Source organism: Antedon mediterranea, chromosome 5, assembly GCF_964355755.1.
Source record: "Antedon mediterranea chromosome 5, ecAntMedi1.1, whole genome shotgun sequence".
In the NCBI taxonomy this organism is placed as follows: Eukaryota; Metazoa; Echinodermata; class Crinoidea; order Comatulida; family Antedonidae; genus Antedon; species Antedon mediterranea.
Window position 1 is genome coordinate 8,674,145 of NC_092674.1, and position 15,176 is coordinate 8,689,320.

The 15,176-nt window shown below is 35.3% G+C and overlaps 1 protein-coding gene across 1 annotated transcript in view; it reads left to right on the plus strand.

The window, feature by feature from the left end:
* The first annotated feature begins 2,483 nt into the window (after positions 1-2,483).
* The window catches only part of LOC140050112 (E3 SUMO-protein ligase RanBP2-like), a 35,676-nt gene continuing 22,983 nt past the window's right edge, over positions 2,484-15,176 (plus strand). The window contains exons 1-3 of the mRNA XM_072095150.1: positions 2,484-2,630; positions 7,131-7,356; positions 9,062-9,171. Of these exons, the coding sequence (XP_071951251.1) occupies positions 2,559-2,630; positions 7,131-7,356; positions 9,062-9,171 (408 nt within the window). The 5' untranslated portion in view covers positions 2,484-2,558. The remainder of the gene's footprint in view (positions 2,631-7,130; positions 7,357-9,061; positions 9,172-15,176) is intronic.

The following is a 15,176-nucleotide window of genomic DNA, read 5'->3' on the forward strand; positions in this document are numbered from 1 at the left end:
ACACATATTACATGTAAAATACTGTACATGCATTACATGTAAAATACTGTACACATATCACATGTACATATATTACATGTAAAATACTGTACATATATTACATGTAAAATACTGTACACATATCACATGTACATATATTACATGTAAAATACTGTACATTACATTACATTACATGTACATATTACATGTAAAATACTGTACATGCATTACATGTAAAATACTGTACACATATCACATGTACATATATTACATGTAAAATACTGTACATGCATTACATGTAAAATACTGTACACATATCACATGTACATATATTACATGTAAAATACTGTACATGCATTACATATATTATATACTCTACACGTATTGAAGTTTTTTCCATTACTTTACATTACAGTTACATAAGTACCGAAAACAATGTCAATATACCACTGCTTGTTTGATCATAAGAATATACAGTAAGTTTATGTAATGAAATCATTTACAATTGTACCAATGTAATATGATAGCGAAAATTATATAATTTAAATAAATGAAAGATTATAAATTAAAGCCCCATTCCCTACGTTTTTTAGATCTAATTTAAGATCACAAACTATATTTAATGTAAAAATAATACTATATGGTCCTATTGTGATAACTTTTTTCGTCTTTAAACGGTTAAAAATGTGAAAAATAAGTCGATTTTAATAATTATAGCGGCCCGCTATAAATCCCAAAATGCATTGCGCGCGGATTGATATTTTTGTTTTTCACCTGTAATTCGCCCACTTTTCGATCGATCGTGAGGCCAAAACAAATGGAAGACTCCTAACTTTTCAGCGAAAATACCGGGTTTGCCCCAATTTGTATCAACGGAGTCTGGCAAAAATAGAAAGACAATTAATGCAGCAACTATACAACGTCAGGCTAGGTATATAGCTAGCGTACGATGTTCGTACGTTACCGATGTTTACCAGCTAGGCCTACAAAACTAAGCCTAGCCAGGCTAGGCCTAAGACCGTCCACGAGAGGTCGATCGCCGCGAGCTACTTAGGTAGTGCATTGTTTCTCACTTTTTATCATAATTTACCATAAAACGTACATTTAAGACAAGGAATGACATGGTTTAATGTTTTTAAAGTGATATATATGTATTATTTTTCAAAAAACGTCCAAAATTGCAGGGAAGGGGTCTTTAAGAACTTTATTTTTATATTTCTAAAAAAATATAAAAATGTTAATTAATGGTGATCTAAGGTGGGTTATGGTAATTGTGGTGGTGGGATATGTTATGTACTATCATACAAGAACTATAATTTGTCTGTATGTGGAGCAATGTGTTTATGTATTTATGTTAGAATATTGGGGAGCTTAAAAAACAGTAGAAAATCCCAGGGAGATGTAAAATTATTTTTTTACATCTCCCTGGAAATCGAGTAGCCTACTGTAGCGGAAACACCGTTATTAAGTGACACTTTGTTGGTGTCCCCTTAATAGAGGTTCTACTGTAATAAAAAGGAAAGATTTTACAGGAAGACTAAACTACGTGTTTCCAATATATGTATTTTGAAATTTTAAAAAATTAAAGAATGAATTTATCGATATTTATGGGAGAGGAAAGAAGGAACCAGTAATAATAATTTCCTCTGTATATTTTGTTGGTCAGATTGTTTGTTTTAATATGATTGCAATTAAAATGGCAAACACTTTTTTGCTCTAATTACCTTGAATTTTCTATAGGTCAGTACTATATCATGTTTATTAAAATGTTCAAGGACAAATTAATTGAAAAAACATTTGACTGTCATTTTCTTTTTTTAAAAATGGTCATAAATGATTTTTTATTTTATACATGTTTTAATTTAGTGGAATAGTGAGACACAAAAAAACAGGCCTGTTTTCATACAGATCGCGAGGAAGTTTTATGATTGTGCATACAGAGTAGCCAAATAAGCACATGACCCACAAAGTGACCCAGTACAAGGCTGGTAAAGCATCCTTGTATGCTCAAGGAAAGCGGCGTTATGACCGAAAACAATGTGGATATGGTGGTCAGACCAAGCCTGTGTTTCACAAAAAGGCCAAGTTATTTTTTGAACCAAAAAACGTCTGTATTTCGGTTAAATGATTTTTTTTTCGACTCAATATTGGTGAAAATTAATAACTATTATGATACTTCAAAATTACCCAATTTTTTTCTAAATTTTTTTTTTTTTTTTTAATTTGACAAAGGGACAATACATCTTTATTGTAATTTAATAAAATTAATATCTTTTTAAGTTTTTGTAATGCTTGTTATTGTTACCCATAGGGCGTAGTAGTTAAAATATTAATAAATGACATTTTTATTATTTCATTTATTTTTTTGTAAATTGATAAATAAAACGGATAAATTGAGATAAAAAATGATTTGAAAAATTAATTCTTTTTAAAAGTTAACAGCGCCCTCTTTTTCAATATCGTGTGCAAAAAGGATTTTCCATGTGTTGAAAATTTGAAATTACGATTTGAATTTCGACAGCGAAGACGGTCATAAATTCGATTTTTGTGTTCTTTTCTTTACATTTAACGATGTAAATATGTCACGATCGAAAGCAGAGGTTGATAATTTTGTTGCTTCCTTTAGAAGGAAAGCAAAGAGTGAGCAAGAGGTATATTATTTTGCGTATATTTTTTGTATTTTCTAGACCGAAGCTAGCCTACTAGCTAGGCATATGATTGATAGATAGAAATCCGTCGTATAGGCGTATATTATTGCAAAGTATTTCCCGCGGCTGTTCTTGGTGGGCTAAAAGAGGCATACCCAAGCTAGGCCGGCGCTACGCTAGGCCTAGACCAGACCAAATGTACACATTGTATTGTTGGGTATTATTAAAGACCCCTTCCCAGAGGGGTGGCGCCAGGATCTTCCAGATGCGGGGGCTACATTCCCCGACGAGGAGGCTATGCGAGCATCACTAGGCTGGGGGCCAGGGGGCGTTCTAGCGTCATTTGAGGTCATTTTAATCAGATTTAGGGTAGCCATTTTTTCCATTTTTTTATAATGCATAAATAAAATACTGCGTGCAAAAAAACGATGCGCGATGACTGTTTCAATCCATATTTTTCAATTTAAAAAATAAAAGTTCAAAGAAAATTTAGAAAAATAGAGTTGGAGGTCCCGGAAATTGGACTTATTATACTTCAAAACATGAAACAAAATATATAAGTCCCTATCAAGGTTGTGACTGAGCTAAGAAATATTTGAAAAATAGAGATGTTAGGTCCCGGAAAATGCACTTCTTGTACTTCGAAATATGACCAGCTTTATTGTTGGGGCTGAGCTAAGAAACTGTTTAAAACTAGAGCTGCAGGTCTTCAAAAAATTGCATTTTATACTTCGGAAACATCAGGCCTAGAGGCTTAAAAAACGCAAGCGTAGACCTTTTTCAGTCGGGGAAATAAGTTTATTCCTCCCAAGTGTATGCCTGCGTACCATCTGGACTTCCGAGTGGTGAGAAATTCATGACATACAGGACATTGAAAATGTAATAACTTCTATAATAAGATGTTGGCTAAGCGAAAATGGCATGTTTTTTTGTTTAGTAATGGATGAAAAATTTATTTTAGGTGCCCCACGGTACAGAAGGTTACTTGTAAATTAAAAAATTGGTGAACATACGAACAATTAACATAATTCGTTTTTGCTGTAGTGTAGCGTACGTCGACGCAGTACACGACATAACCGTCAGTAAACTTCGCCTGGAAAATAACTACAGTACACATTTTGGTCCCTGGATGGAACATGATATCACGCGTCTCGACCCAACGTTGAACGATTCGTACAAAGGGATACCGCCAGACAAGTGCGAACCTAGCTATTGTTTAGTAGTAAGTTAGATCGCTGGCAATAATGAATGCATATAAAGTGCATAATATCACTCTGACGTACTCTCACGGTCAATGAAACGTCGCGGTTTTCTAGGCGCTGAAGCTAGCTACAAAGTAAACGCGAACGCTTTTTACTGTATATTATATTCCCCGACAAAAAGTACCCGTGTTCCCTTCGGTAACCGTCGGTAAACGTTGAACGATTCGTACAAAGGGATACCGCCAGACAAGTGCGCTAGCTAATGTTATTTAGTAGTAAGTTAGATCGCTGGCAATAAATGAATGCATAAAAGTGCATAATAGCCCTCTGACGTACTCTCACGGTCAATGGAACGTCGTGGTTTTCTAGGCGCTGAACAAGCTATATGAAGTGAACGCGAACGTGTTTTACTGTATATTATATTCCCCGACAAAAAGTACCCGTGTTCCCCGACGGGGGGGCTAGGCTCCCCGACGAAGGGGCTAGAGCTCCCGTAGCCCCCCCGCTGGCGCCACCACTGCCCCTTCCCTGCAATTTTGGACGTTTTTTGGAAAATAATACATATATATCACTTTAAAAACATTAAATCATGTCATTCCTTGTCTTAAATGTACGTTTTATGGTAAATTATGATAAAAAGTGAGAAACAATGCACTACCTAAGTAGCTCGCGGCGATCGACCTCTCGTCGTGGACGGTCTTAGGCCTAGCCTAGCTAGGCTTAGTTTTGTAGACCTAGGTGGTAAACATCGGTAACGTACGAACATCATACGCTAGCTATATACCTAGCCTGACGTTGTATAGTTGCTGCATTAACCCATTGACCCCTAAGTTTATTTTGCTCCCCTGGGACCCAAAAAGCATATGTCATATAATTAACCCTAACTTTTTTTCTAAACACAGACATTAAAAAAATTAAAAACAAAAATAATGCAAAGGACATTTTATTTTCAAATATACTATCAAATTTGTGTTACAACTGATTTTGGCGGAATATGGATTATGCAAATTTTAGAAATATTTTAGGAAAATTATTAAAAATTTGTAATTTATCTTTGACTACCAAATGCACAAAAATTAATAAAAATTTTATAATAAAACTCATCTCTTCATCAGAACCTATTTCTTCTCTTCAAAATAAGACCAAACTTGACCATTATGAATGACCGGTTTCGAAATTATGAAGAAATTAGTAGACTGACTCATCCGACGATGACCATATGGGGCCTAGGCCTATCGGGAGCCGCCCCGAGAGCCTCGTCGCCGCTGTTTGTTCACCGGGAATGTTAAAAAAAACATCCCGAAAGCGACTTGGAATTCGCGATTCTCACGCGCACCGGCATCCCTCGGGAGCTTAGTCCGCTGTTTTAGACGTGTAGCTTGCAGAAAATTTGACGAAAATGCGTCGAAAACTTATGAAATTAAAACAAGTTTGGTATCAAAATGTTTGTCAAAAGTTATGCTTCAATAAACTGACCTTTGCGCAGAGTTTGAACAAATATTTCATGCCCATAATGCATCTGACATGTCAGGGTTCATATTACAATCAAAGGTAAACAATATGGCGCGGCCCTCGTGAGGACATCTTCACAACTTTTCTCCGGTAGAAAAATCACATTTTTACATGGAAATATGACGATTTAGACACTGTAACTGATACATAATCTTTATTTATTATACATTTATTGTATACAAGCTTCAAAATAGTGATTATTAGAAATAAAGATGGCTTTTAGACGATTTTACGTTGTATGTTTAGGCCTAGATTCATTCAACGCGCCTGTCGCGTTTCGAACAGCGTGCTTCGAAAAACGGTTATATTTTCGAATTTTATTTTCAAACTAACTTCAACAATTGTTTTTATATATTTAGAAGCATATTTTTTTTTAAAAAGTTGTGAGTATTTTGTATAATTTGTTGTTACGATTCATGCACAGCAAACTGCGCATGTAAATTCGATTTACTTTTTTTTTGTTGATAATTTGTTTACAATGACCACCTTGACTTTTAACCTCATGAGCGCTTTAAGCGCTTATCGTGGTGAATCGGTTAATTGTCTTTCTATTTTTGCCAGACTCCGTTGATACAAATTGGGGAAAACCCAATATTTTCGCTGAAAAGTTAGGAGTCTTCCATTTGTTTTGGCCTCACGATCGATCGAAAAGTGGGCGAATTACAGGTGAAAAACAAAAATATCAATCCGCGCGCAATGCATTTTGGGATTTATAGCGGGCCGCTATAATTATTAGAATCGACTTGTTTTTCACATTTTTAACCGTTTAAAGACGAAAAAAGTTATCGCAATAGGACCATATAGTATTATCAATAAATCATCTTCTCTTCACCACACCCACAAAAAAAAACATGTTTTGTCAAAAATACAAATTGCAATTTGAAACAACTAAAGATGGGTATTTCAGTTGAAATTGTGCAAATGTGGCTTCGCATGCTGCAATGCAGCTAAAAGTAAAAGGACGTCACGTTAAAGAGAATGTTTTTGTTTCTGCTTGCGTGCTCATGATTTTACAAAATGTTTTCAGAGGGATGATGATGATGGTTGCGATCGGTGGTACAGAAAATAAAATAATTCCGATATTGTTCCTGATAACAAAGAAGCAGATTAAAACTGTGTAGTTGTTTATTTGACCCATTTGGCTTAGATTCCTATATGGCCTAGAGGACTTTCATAATACTACCTACTCACTAGCGGTCTAACTAAAATACAGTTAGTCTAGAGTAGTAGTTTAATACACTACCTGGCTCAGGCCATCCATATCCTCCTTCATCGTTACCACGTGGCATCGTGCAGATGTACACTAACCCAGCTTACTAGCTAACTACACTCCCCACCCACCCTAGCTCTAGCTAGGTATGCACTGCGCTGCCACTAGGCCTAGCCTATTTTGGGTCTCATGTCTTGCAGCATCTGAAAATACATACAGTAGGCCCTACTAATACTGTACATTATTATTTTTTTTATTGACACTGGAAGTATCTAGGCTTTCCTGTTCTGTTACAATGAAATATATTATTTATTATCCTCAGCAGTGAAAAAAAATATATTTTGTTGTTGAATATGCCATGATTTTAAACAAAAAACACTCTCAGCAAGTTTGCTTCATTAATACGTCATTTTACTTTAGGTGCATGCGAAGAAGTAGTCACCGTGTTTGACAAGGGCATCATGTTGATTTTGAAGAAAGAAGAGAAGGAATAGTTTATATCAAATTCTCAAATGTATTGCAGTTACAAATAATTATAATTTAGAGAATCCATTCTTTTCTCCCATTTTTTTATACTAGATTCAGCTTCGTGGATACCAGTTTGCAACATTTTACTTGGAAGCTAGGGAGTATGCTCTTGGTATAAAATGGGTACAGAGCTACCTAGCTGTTAAACATAGTGATAGCAGAGCTCACAAATTACTTGGCAGTCTTTATGAGGCAGTTAAGGACTATGGGAAGGCTATCGACAGTTATAAAAAATCATTGGAGTTTAATGAGACCCAAAAAGAATTGATGTTAAGAAGTGAGTGTTAAAACTTGTATGAATTTAATAATTTAACCAATCATGATGCAATGGATTGTCTGAACTACCGCTTGTGATTGGTCAACTTACAATATGTATTTCGTCCAAGTAGAAACCAAGCTTTAGCATGCAAATGTTATGAAATGTTTGCAATGTGTGTGCAAACAGTACACTAATGGTTTATATCATTACATCTAGATCACATTGGCTACAAGTGCAGCCGAGTGTGTATCCACCCAATTTATTAGCGAAATTATAAACTACATGCCATTTCCTGCAATTCCTTTAATAAAATTCATGTTTCTTCAAAACATTTAAAAGTATGATAATATTGGAATGGGACTCTCATTAACAAAATTTTTAGCATTTAAGCTACTAACAGAGTTGTACTGTATTACAGCGCATCACGTATGCAAAACCCAGGAGAGCAACAAATCGCTCTCCTCAAATCACCGAGGAGAGCAATTCGCTCTCCTTGCAAAAATTTTAAATCGCTCTCCTCAAATATTTATGTTGAAGTTGAAGGATGGTCGCCCCCCACCCCCCCCCCCCCCCCCCCCCCCCCCCCCGGGCACAACAAATGTATACTGTACCTCTTCCCTAAAATCCCCCACACCCACCTTTACACACAATATTTTCCGTGGGGATCGTATTATTCTACAGTACAAAAAACTCAAGCCAATTTTTTTTTATGGCCTGCCTGGGTAGATTGGGTTTCAGGAGCCTGGAGAATCCTGTCCTGGCCAACTATTATGCCTTTAGCCTAGCTTTTCTAGCCTAGCTTGTTGGCCTAGAAATCAGACAGAAAACCTGAAAAGTATTTACCTGCAATTCATAAATTATACAATTCTAACATGCAACAGCCATTAAAATATTGATAACAAGTTACAAAGTGTCATTTTAAAATTATTAAGAAAGATATTTGATCGTGTTTACATGTGTCACACATGGGCGCACGCACAATAGGGGAGGGCTGAGAGAGCTTCTAGAAGATGCTGACGTCACACATCAGCACGTGTTTTGAGGAGGATTTGAGTGACCAAAATTGGTTAGAACTTTCGAAGAAATAATCCATCTTCAAAATGACATAATTAAAGCAACCAGCAGCTAAGCTTTTTAAAATAATAAACATTATATTTAGGCCTCCTATATTAATGTTTCCTTTTAAAATTAAATATATTTTATTAACTCGTTCCATAAAAACATAAAGGGAAAAATTATTGGTTGGGACATGATCTTCCTGTAAAGGAGGTGTTTCTATGACACCGTACTGGTTGCACTATGAGGCGATGAAGTAAACTCGCCCTTGAATGCGCGCAGGCAGGGGAATCCCCTTTGTTGGTACCTCGCACTGTGAGATGGAGCGCGATGAATTGCTCTCTTTTTCGAAGGTTGTTGATTGCGATCGCGCTCGCGATCCTTAAAAACGAGGGACTGCCATTAGGCTTGTAGCTTTATAACTTAGCTTATATATTATTAGCCTAGGCCTAGATTGGTTTTAACTTTTAAAAATCCACGTGTTTTTAGGCCTCTTGACAGAAAAATCAACACTGTCAAAAGCTAGGCTCTATTTTGAAAATTAAGGAGCGCGATAAATTGCTCTCCTCGAAGCCTGTTGAGGAGCGCGGAGGAGCGCGGTCGCGCAGGCGCTCCTTATAAATGATGCCCTGGTATTAGTGAGAATGTGTACCTTTTCCTCTTACAGTTGCATCCCTTGGTTGTACCATTCAGAATTATGATGTGGAGAAGTTGAGATATTGGGTAGAAAGAGCTGAAAGGTTCTACCCAGGTCACATCAATATTCATAAAATCAAGGTAAGTTGTTTCTCAAAAAAAAAAACTGGTATACCAGACTGACTGAAATGTTTAGTGTGAAGTAACCCATGTTGGTAATATATCTCGGTATAAATTTGTAATTATTTTCGGAAAAGACAAAAAGTAGCGAAACAAACCTGCTTGACAGTTTCTGAGTCCTGTTTGGACAGCTTCTTCAGAAGACCAGAATATCTTCATGAATATTCAAAACCAGATGAACATTTTTAATTGTATTCTCGGTATACTTGATTTAATAATTGCACATAAAAGCATGCATTACCCCTTTCACACCAAAACTATGCAGTGATCTCTGAAGACACCCTATGGTTTGTGACCATTCAAAACGTTGAGAAACCCTTGGGCTACCCCTTTCACACCAACCTAGCAACACCGGGATATTTAAAATAAAATCGTAAATGACGCCCTCCGGAGTTTGATGTTGACACCTTTCACAATGTGTCCCTGCATTTCGCCCTCCAGTATCAAATAAAGTGATGCGCCAAAAAATGGTAGTGATATGACATCATCATATCCGTATATATTGGCATAAAGTTTGATAGTGTAGACAAAGCTTTAGACCAGAAGAGCCATGACGTTTTAGGAATTGTAACTTAGCCAACCAACTAGATATTGGTCCGTGTAACAACAAGTTACTGAGTACCATAATCACTTTGATTTAAACAGTTACTGTATTCTTTGCTTATTAGAGTGATAATCATGTTTACATGTCCACATTAAATGTACTTCAAGAGATAATTACAACTGTATGTATACATTGTACTACTTGATGTTATTGTACATTTTTTATATACAGTAGAACCAACCCTGTAATACATTACCCCAGGTTCCTTTTCATGTACCATCTTAAAATGGGGTGTCCCCTGAATAGAGATGTTCCAAAGTATGAGTTCTGCTGCATAGCACAATGACAACTTGTTCTAAAAATACTTTTAGTAACACTATTAAAAAAATGATTAGCAAATTTTATTAATTATTGTAAATACTAAGAAATCCTTGAAGAAAAAAATGTATTTATTAATAAATATTAACAAGCAGGGCTCAATTTAGTGCTAGCCCGGCGTACAATGGCTAGTAAAAACAGCTCCGGGCTACCTAAAGTATCTTCCTTTAAGCCCGGATGGCTAGTAGGTTGTGGGAACTCGAAATTGGGACGAAATGACCTCATAAAAATAACTCCAGCATAAAAGACATATGTCTTGGCAACATCAGCAAAAAAAACCACTCGCGGGCTGCTGTGGCCATAACAAGTGATGATGTAGGCGGAGCCTCTCATAATCAAGCAAATTTTCCGAATTATGATTGGCCATTTATGTTTTTGTCACCCAGGTTATTGTGAAGTAGGCGGAGCTTCATTATCAGGTCAAACGTGTCACAAAAATATGACCATAAATAACGAACTGTGATTGGCCAAATGTAGTAGAATTTTGTCAATGTTAAAAATAACTTGTCTAGTCTTGTCAGGCCTGGTTGTCACAGAGATCAAAGCTAGGGATATTTTGTAGGGCTGGGTGGCTGACTCTATCCCTGTAGGTAGGCCATGGAGGCCATATTTTATAATATGCGTAGGCCTAGATAGAATCAAAAGCCATCGTTTGGCATCGTGATGGCTGCTCAGCAGCTAGGCCTAGCTAGATACTACCATTTTAGTAACAGTTGAGTAGAGTAGGCCAGGTGCTCCAATGCGATCTAGGCTAGGTAGGCGCGCCTACGTCTATCCTAGCTACCCTACTATAAATAATAGGCTCTCTAGGCCTAGCCTAAGGTAGACAGAATCTAATTAGTTTTCTTGGCTAGGTTGAAGCCCAACAACAAAAAGACCACAATAAATCGATTCTGTGAATATGGTGAGCATGAAATAGATTATGCGTCGCGACGCAAAGTTAATTTTTATAATGTGAACAATAAAGAAATACAATTTTGTGTAATTTTTCATGCAATAATAGTTTAATACAGTATTTATGTAAATGTTTAGCAATTCTCGAGCGTTTAGATTAGTGCGCCCTCTATTGTACAAAATGCCTGAATTCATTTATATGGCGGCCCGCGATTTTTTTTTTCGTACATAAGTTGGGGACCCCCTCATGAAACGTCACAAAATAAACATGAATAATTCATCAGTTAAATTTTCTTGTTCCGTGTGCACCCAAGCGTATAGCAACAAGAAGTGATTACACGCACAACTTAATTCTGCTATTTTATTATCAAACAATATGCATGTACTCAAAGGAACTTTAAAAATGCGCGTATGTGAACACATGAGATGGGAAGATTAGACCCACGAGAATAAAAAATGTATTTTTGTGTAATGTTATTGTTTAATTTTGCTGACTTATACCTAACACACACAAACACACACCCACCCCCACAGTTACTACTAGAATAATAGACATGGGTTTAGAGACTAATAATTAGGCCTAATAGTATTAATAGAAACTATAATTTTAATACGTAATTCTTTAGTAATAAATTATATTAAAAACACCTTAAACTAAAGGCTGATTATTTTGACAATTCACACAAAACGCCGCTATTCTTTTATGAAATCCCACGCGGCAACCACAAGAATCGTACCGCACTTGTGTAATCACTTCTTGTTACTATACGCTTGGGTGCACACGGAACAAGAAAATTTAACTGATGAATTATTCATGTTTATTTTGTGACGTTTCATGAGGGGGTCCCCAACTTATGTACGAAAAAAAAAATCGCGGGCCGCCATATAAATGAATTCAGGCATTTTGTACAATAGATAATAATAAGAGTGGGCTAGTAAAATAATGTATGGGCTAGTGAAATCTACAGTGAACTAGCCCAGTGGGCTAGCAACATGAAAAAGATAAATCGAGCCCTGACAAGTGTATTTTTTTTGGTATTTTAACTGAGTATGCAATTTAAAGTGCAACTTTTTAGTATAATCTGACGTGTGCACTACTTCCCTTCAATGTAGATTGTTAACTCTTCTAATTTGTTCACCTTGAAGAAATGCACAGGCTTGGTTCACAATGTATCAAGGGTTAAGCTGATCTCGGGCAACGTTGGCTTGAGCAGTCGTAGCTTGCGCTTCATCAAGAGTATTTGATTTAGGAAAGCATTGCTCAGTTTTGGTTAAATGCAGCTGAATTGATGGTTAACTAGAATTGGTAAAATATAACTAGGAATTCTTGGGATTGTAAAATTGGTCAAGCAGACCTTCATTTAAAGAAATAAGAGGAGAACACTCAATAGCTCCTGTTAAATTTTCAAGGAGATAAATTGTTACAATTTTTTTTATAAAAGAGAATAAAAAACATGTGTGGGATAGAGGGTACATCCCTCGCGCTCCTTTTAAATGAAGGTCTGGGCAAGCATATATGTTTCCCAATGAATCTGATCTTGTCAAGTTTACAGCTCGGACTTCTGCAATGAATCTGCTGGGATAGCCTAATCTTGGCAAGCGCTGCTCGGACTTTGTTTTGCAATGGTTTAACCTTAATCTAGGCAAGCGTAGGCATTCCCTGCATTAAAAAAATAATAGGTACTTTATTTTAACACATAAAAGCTAGTATTATATCACCTCAATAAAAAAAGTGTTCTACTACAAGGCCGATGATTAACCCAGGCCTGATTAACCGGATCTTGGGTAAAGGGTCTTTCACACCTGTTCCGACACGGTTGTGGTCTGGCACTGGCAAATCCAATGGTACTGCAATGTTTCGTTTTTTACGACTACGACCATATCGGTTGGTGTCGTGAAATCGAAACATTGACGTTTGATTCGCCGAACCGGAACCGTGACAGAACAGGTGTAAAAGACCCTTAGGAATTTCTCAAACTTGATTCACGATGAATCTGGGATAAACCTGATCTTAGAGGAAGCATATCTCGGCTCCAATGAATCTGCGGTTAACCAGCTGGGCAATTCCATGGTCACTCGCATTACACATTACAGTCATTTTTGTTAGTCTAAGCTTTGTACTTTCTATACTAATTGGATTTTTAAGTCAATGTTTTATATGAACATACTTTAAGTGCAAGTCTTTAATAAAATACTATAAAAAAAATGTATGTCTTTTACTTCGACAATGACGGCATTGCGAAATTCTGTCACACGCATTACACAAAAAAGACACAACAAAAATTTGATTAAATTTGATAAGAACGTGTCCTTAAACTAAAAATATATGAATCAAAAGATCTTATATTTTTAATTGCTGTACTTTTAAAGTATAAAATAGGATAATAAAAAAATTCAACATTACATAGATTTTTAAAATATTTTACATTTTAACAAAAAAGTCCCGTCACTCGCATTACTGTCACTCGCATTACCGTTAGAAGTGAACTTAGTATATACTAAGCAAAGCAGAAAGAAAAGTAGACAATAATTAAATAATGCAACATTAAACCACTCAAAGAATGTTATATCAATTTTCAAGTAAAAACTTTTATTTCAACTCATTTGGATGAAGTTCTAAAGGACATCATCTATTTTTAACACTAACAGAACATCTTGATTTTTTACAAACACAGTAACAGAACACTTATACGGTCACTAAAAATGAAAATAGAAAATTCAAACAGCCATTTTACAAATTATGGAACTCAAAGTTCTTCGCAAACCAGCATCAAGCATTCTTTTTGCCCTGGTAGTGGCTTTAGCAAAGCCATAGCACTTCTAAAAGGTGATGGCCCGTCTGATGCCAAAGCAGCCTTCTTTGCTCTGAACTTAGCCACACGTTTTCTATTAGCAACTTTAAGAGCATCAATCTTCTGCTTCTTCAAAGCTGGTGGCAGAGCTAGAATTTTCTCTTTTCTTTTACTTTTTTACTTCTTTTCGAAATTTCATTTTGTTTGTTTCTGTATGAGGTGTATTTTCCCTCGGCTTTCAGTTTTTCTAGGTACTTTCTCTGTCGTTCGGCCATTTCTAAAGGCAGGATGCAAATTTGAATGATAATTTAAAATTATTTTTAAATAATAAGCAATTATATATTTTGTTTTTAAAACTACAATGCTTTAGACCTGGTGGTTTAAAATATGCCTAGTAAATAATAATATATAAATAATAATATATAAATAAATTATTATAGCCTTAGGCCTATGCGGTGTTTTCAAATTGTAGAATTTGAAATAATTAACACTAACAATATAAGAAAAAAAAACTTAAAAATTGTGATTAAATATAAATGTATACTTATTCTTACCTTCTTATCTTCACAAAAGATTGTACCAAATTTGTTAAATCTCACCAGATTTAGTGTTTTTTATTTAATGAGCTCTTATAATGATTTGATTTTTCAAATGATTTAACTGCAAAAAGGTCGTTGCTAAGGATTGTGCCCTCAACAAACCTAATGCTATAATTATTATACTGTAGTGCCTCCAAATAAGGGCCAAATCACACATTGTATTATGAAATTAATGTATATACTAATTCTGGGACTAATTCATAACTAATGATAGATTAATTACTATTTTACTTTACAAAAAAAAGAGTTTTAGTAATGTCACTCGCATTACATTGTCCATTTTTTAACGTCACTCGCATTACATGTCACTCGCATTTCACTTTTCAATGTCTCAACAATTTTGTATTTACGGGGATTTTTTATTTTTATTGTCAAATTTTAATTGTTCAAAGTAGTATAGCTAAATTATAAAATTTCATTAAAAAAAAATATCATCATGATGGTATAAAAAAAAAAAATCATTTTTTTTGTCACTCGCATTACATACCCTAATATATAACAGAATATACACAGCACTCCTATATGGGATATTCAACATTTGTAGTTATATCATATTTTCCATATATCTTAAGTGTACTACCGTATTACTTAGACATGTTACTTTATAAATATTGCTTTGTTGGGAAAATAATAATCAGTTAACGTAATTACCTATTTTTCACACCTAAAAAAAAATATATATTCAACATTGAATAAACGTAATTTTTTGGCTGCAAAAAGTCATAAATGAATTGAAAAAGTTAAAAACCTAGTTCCCAC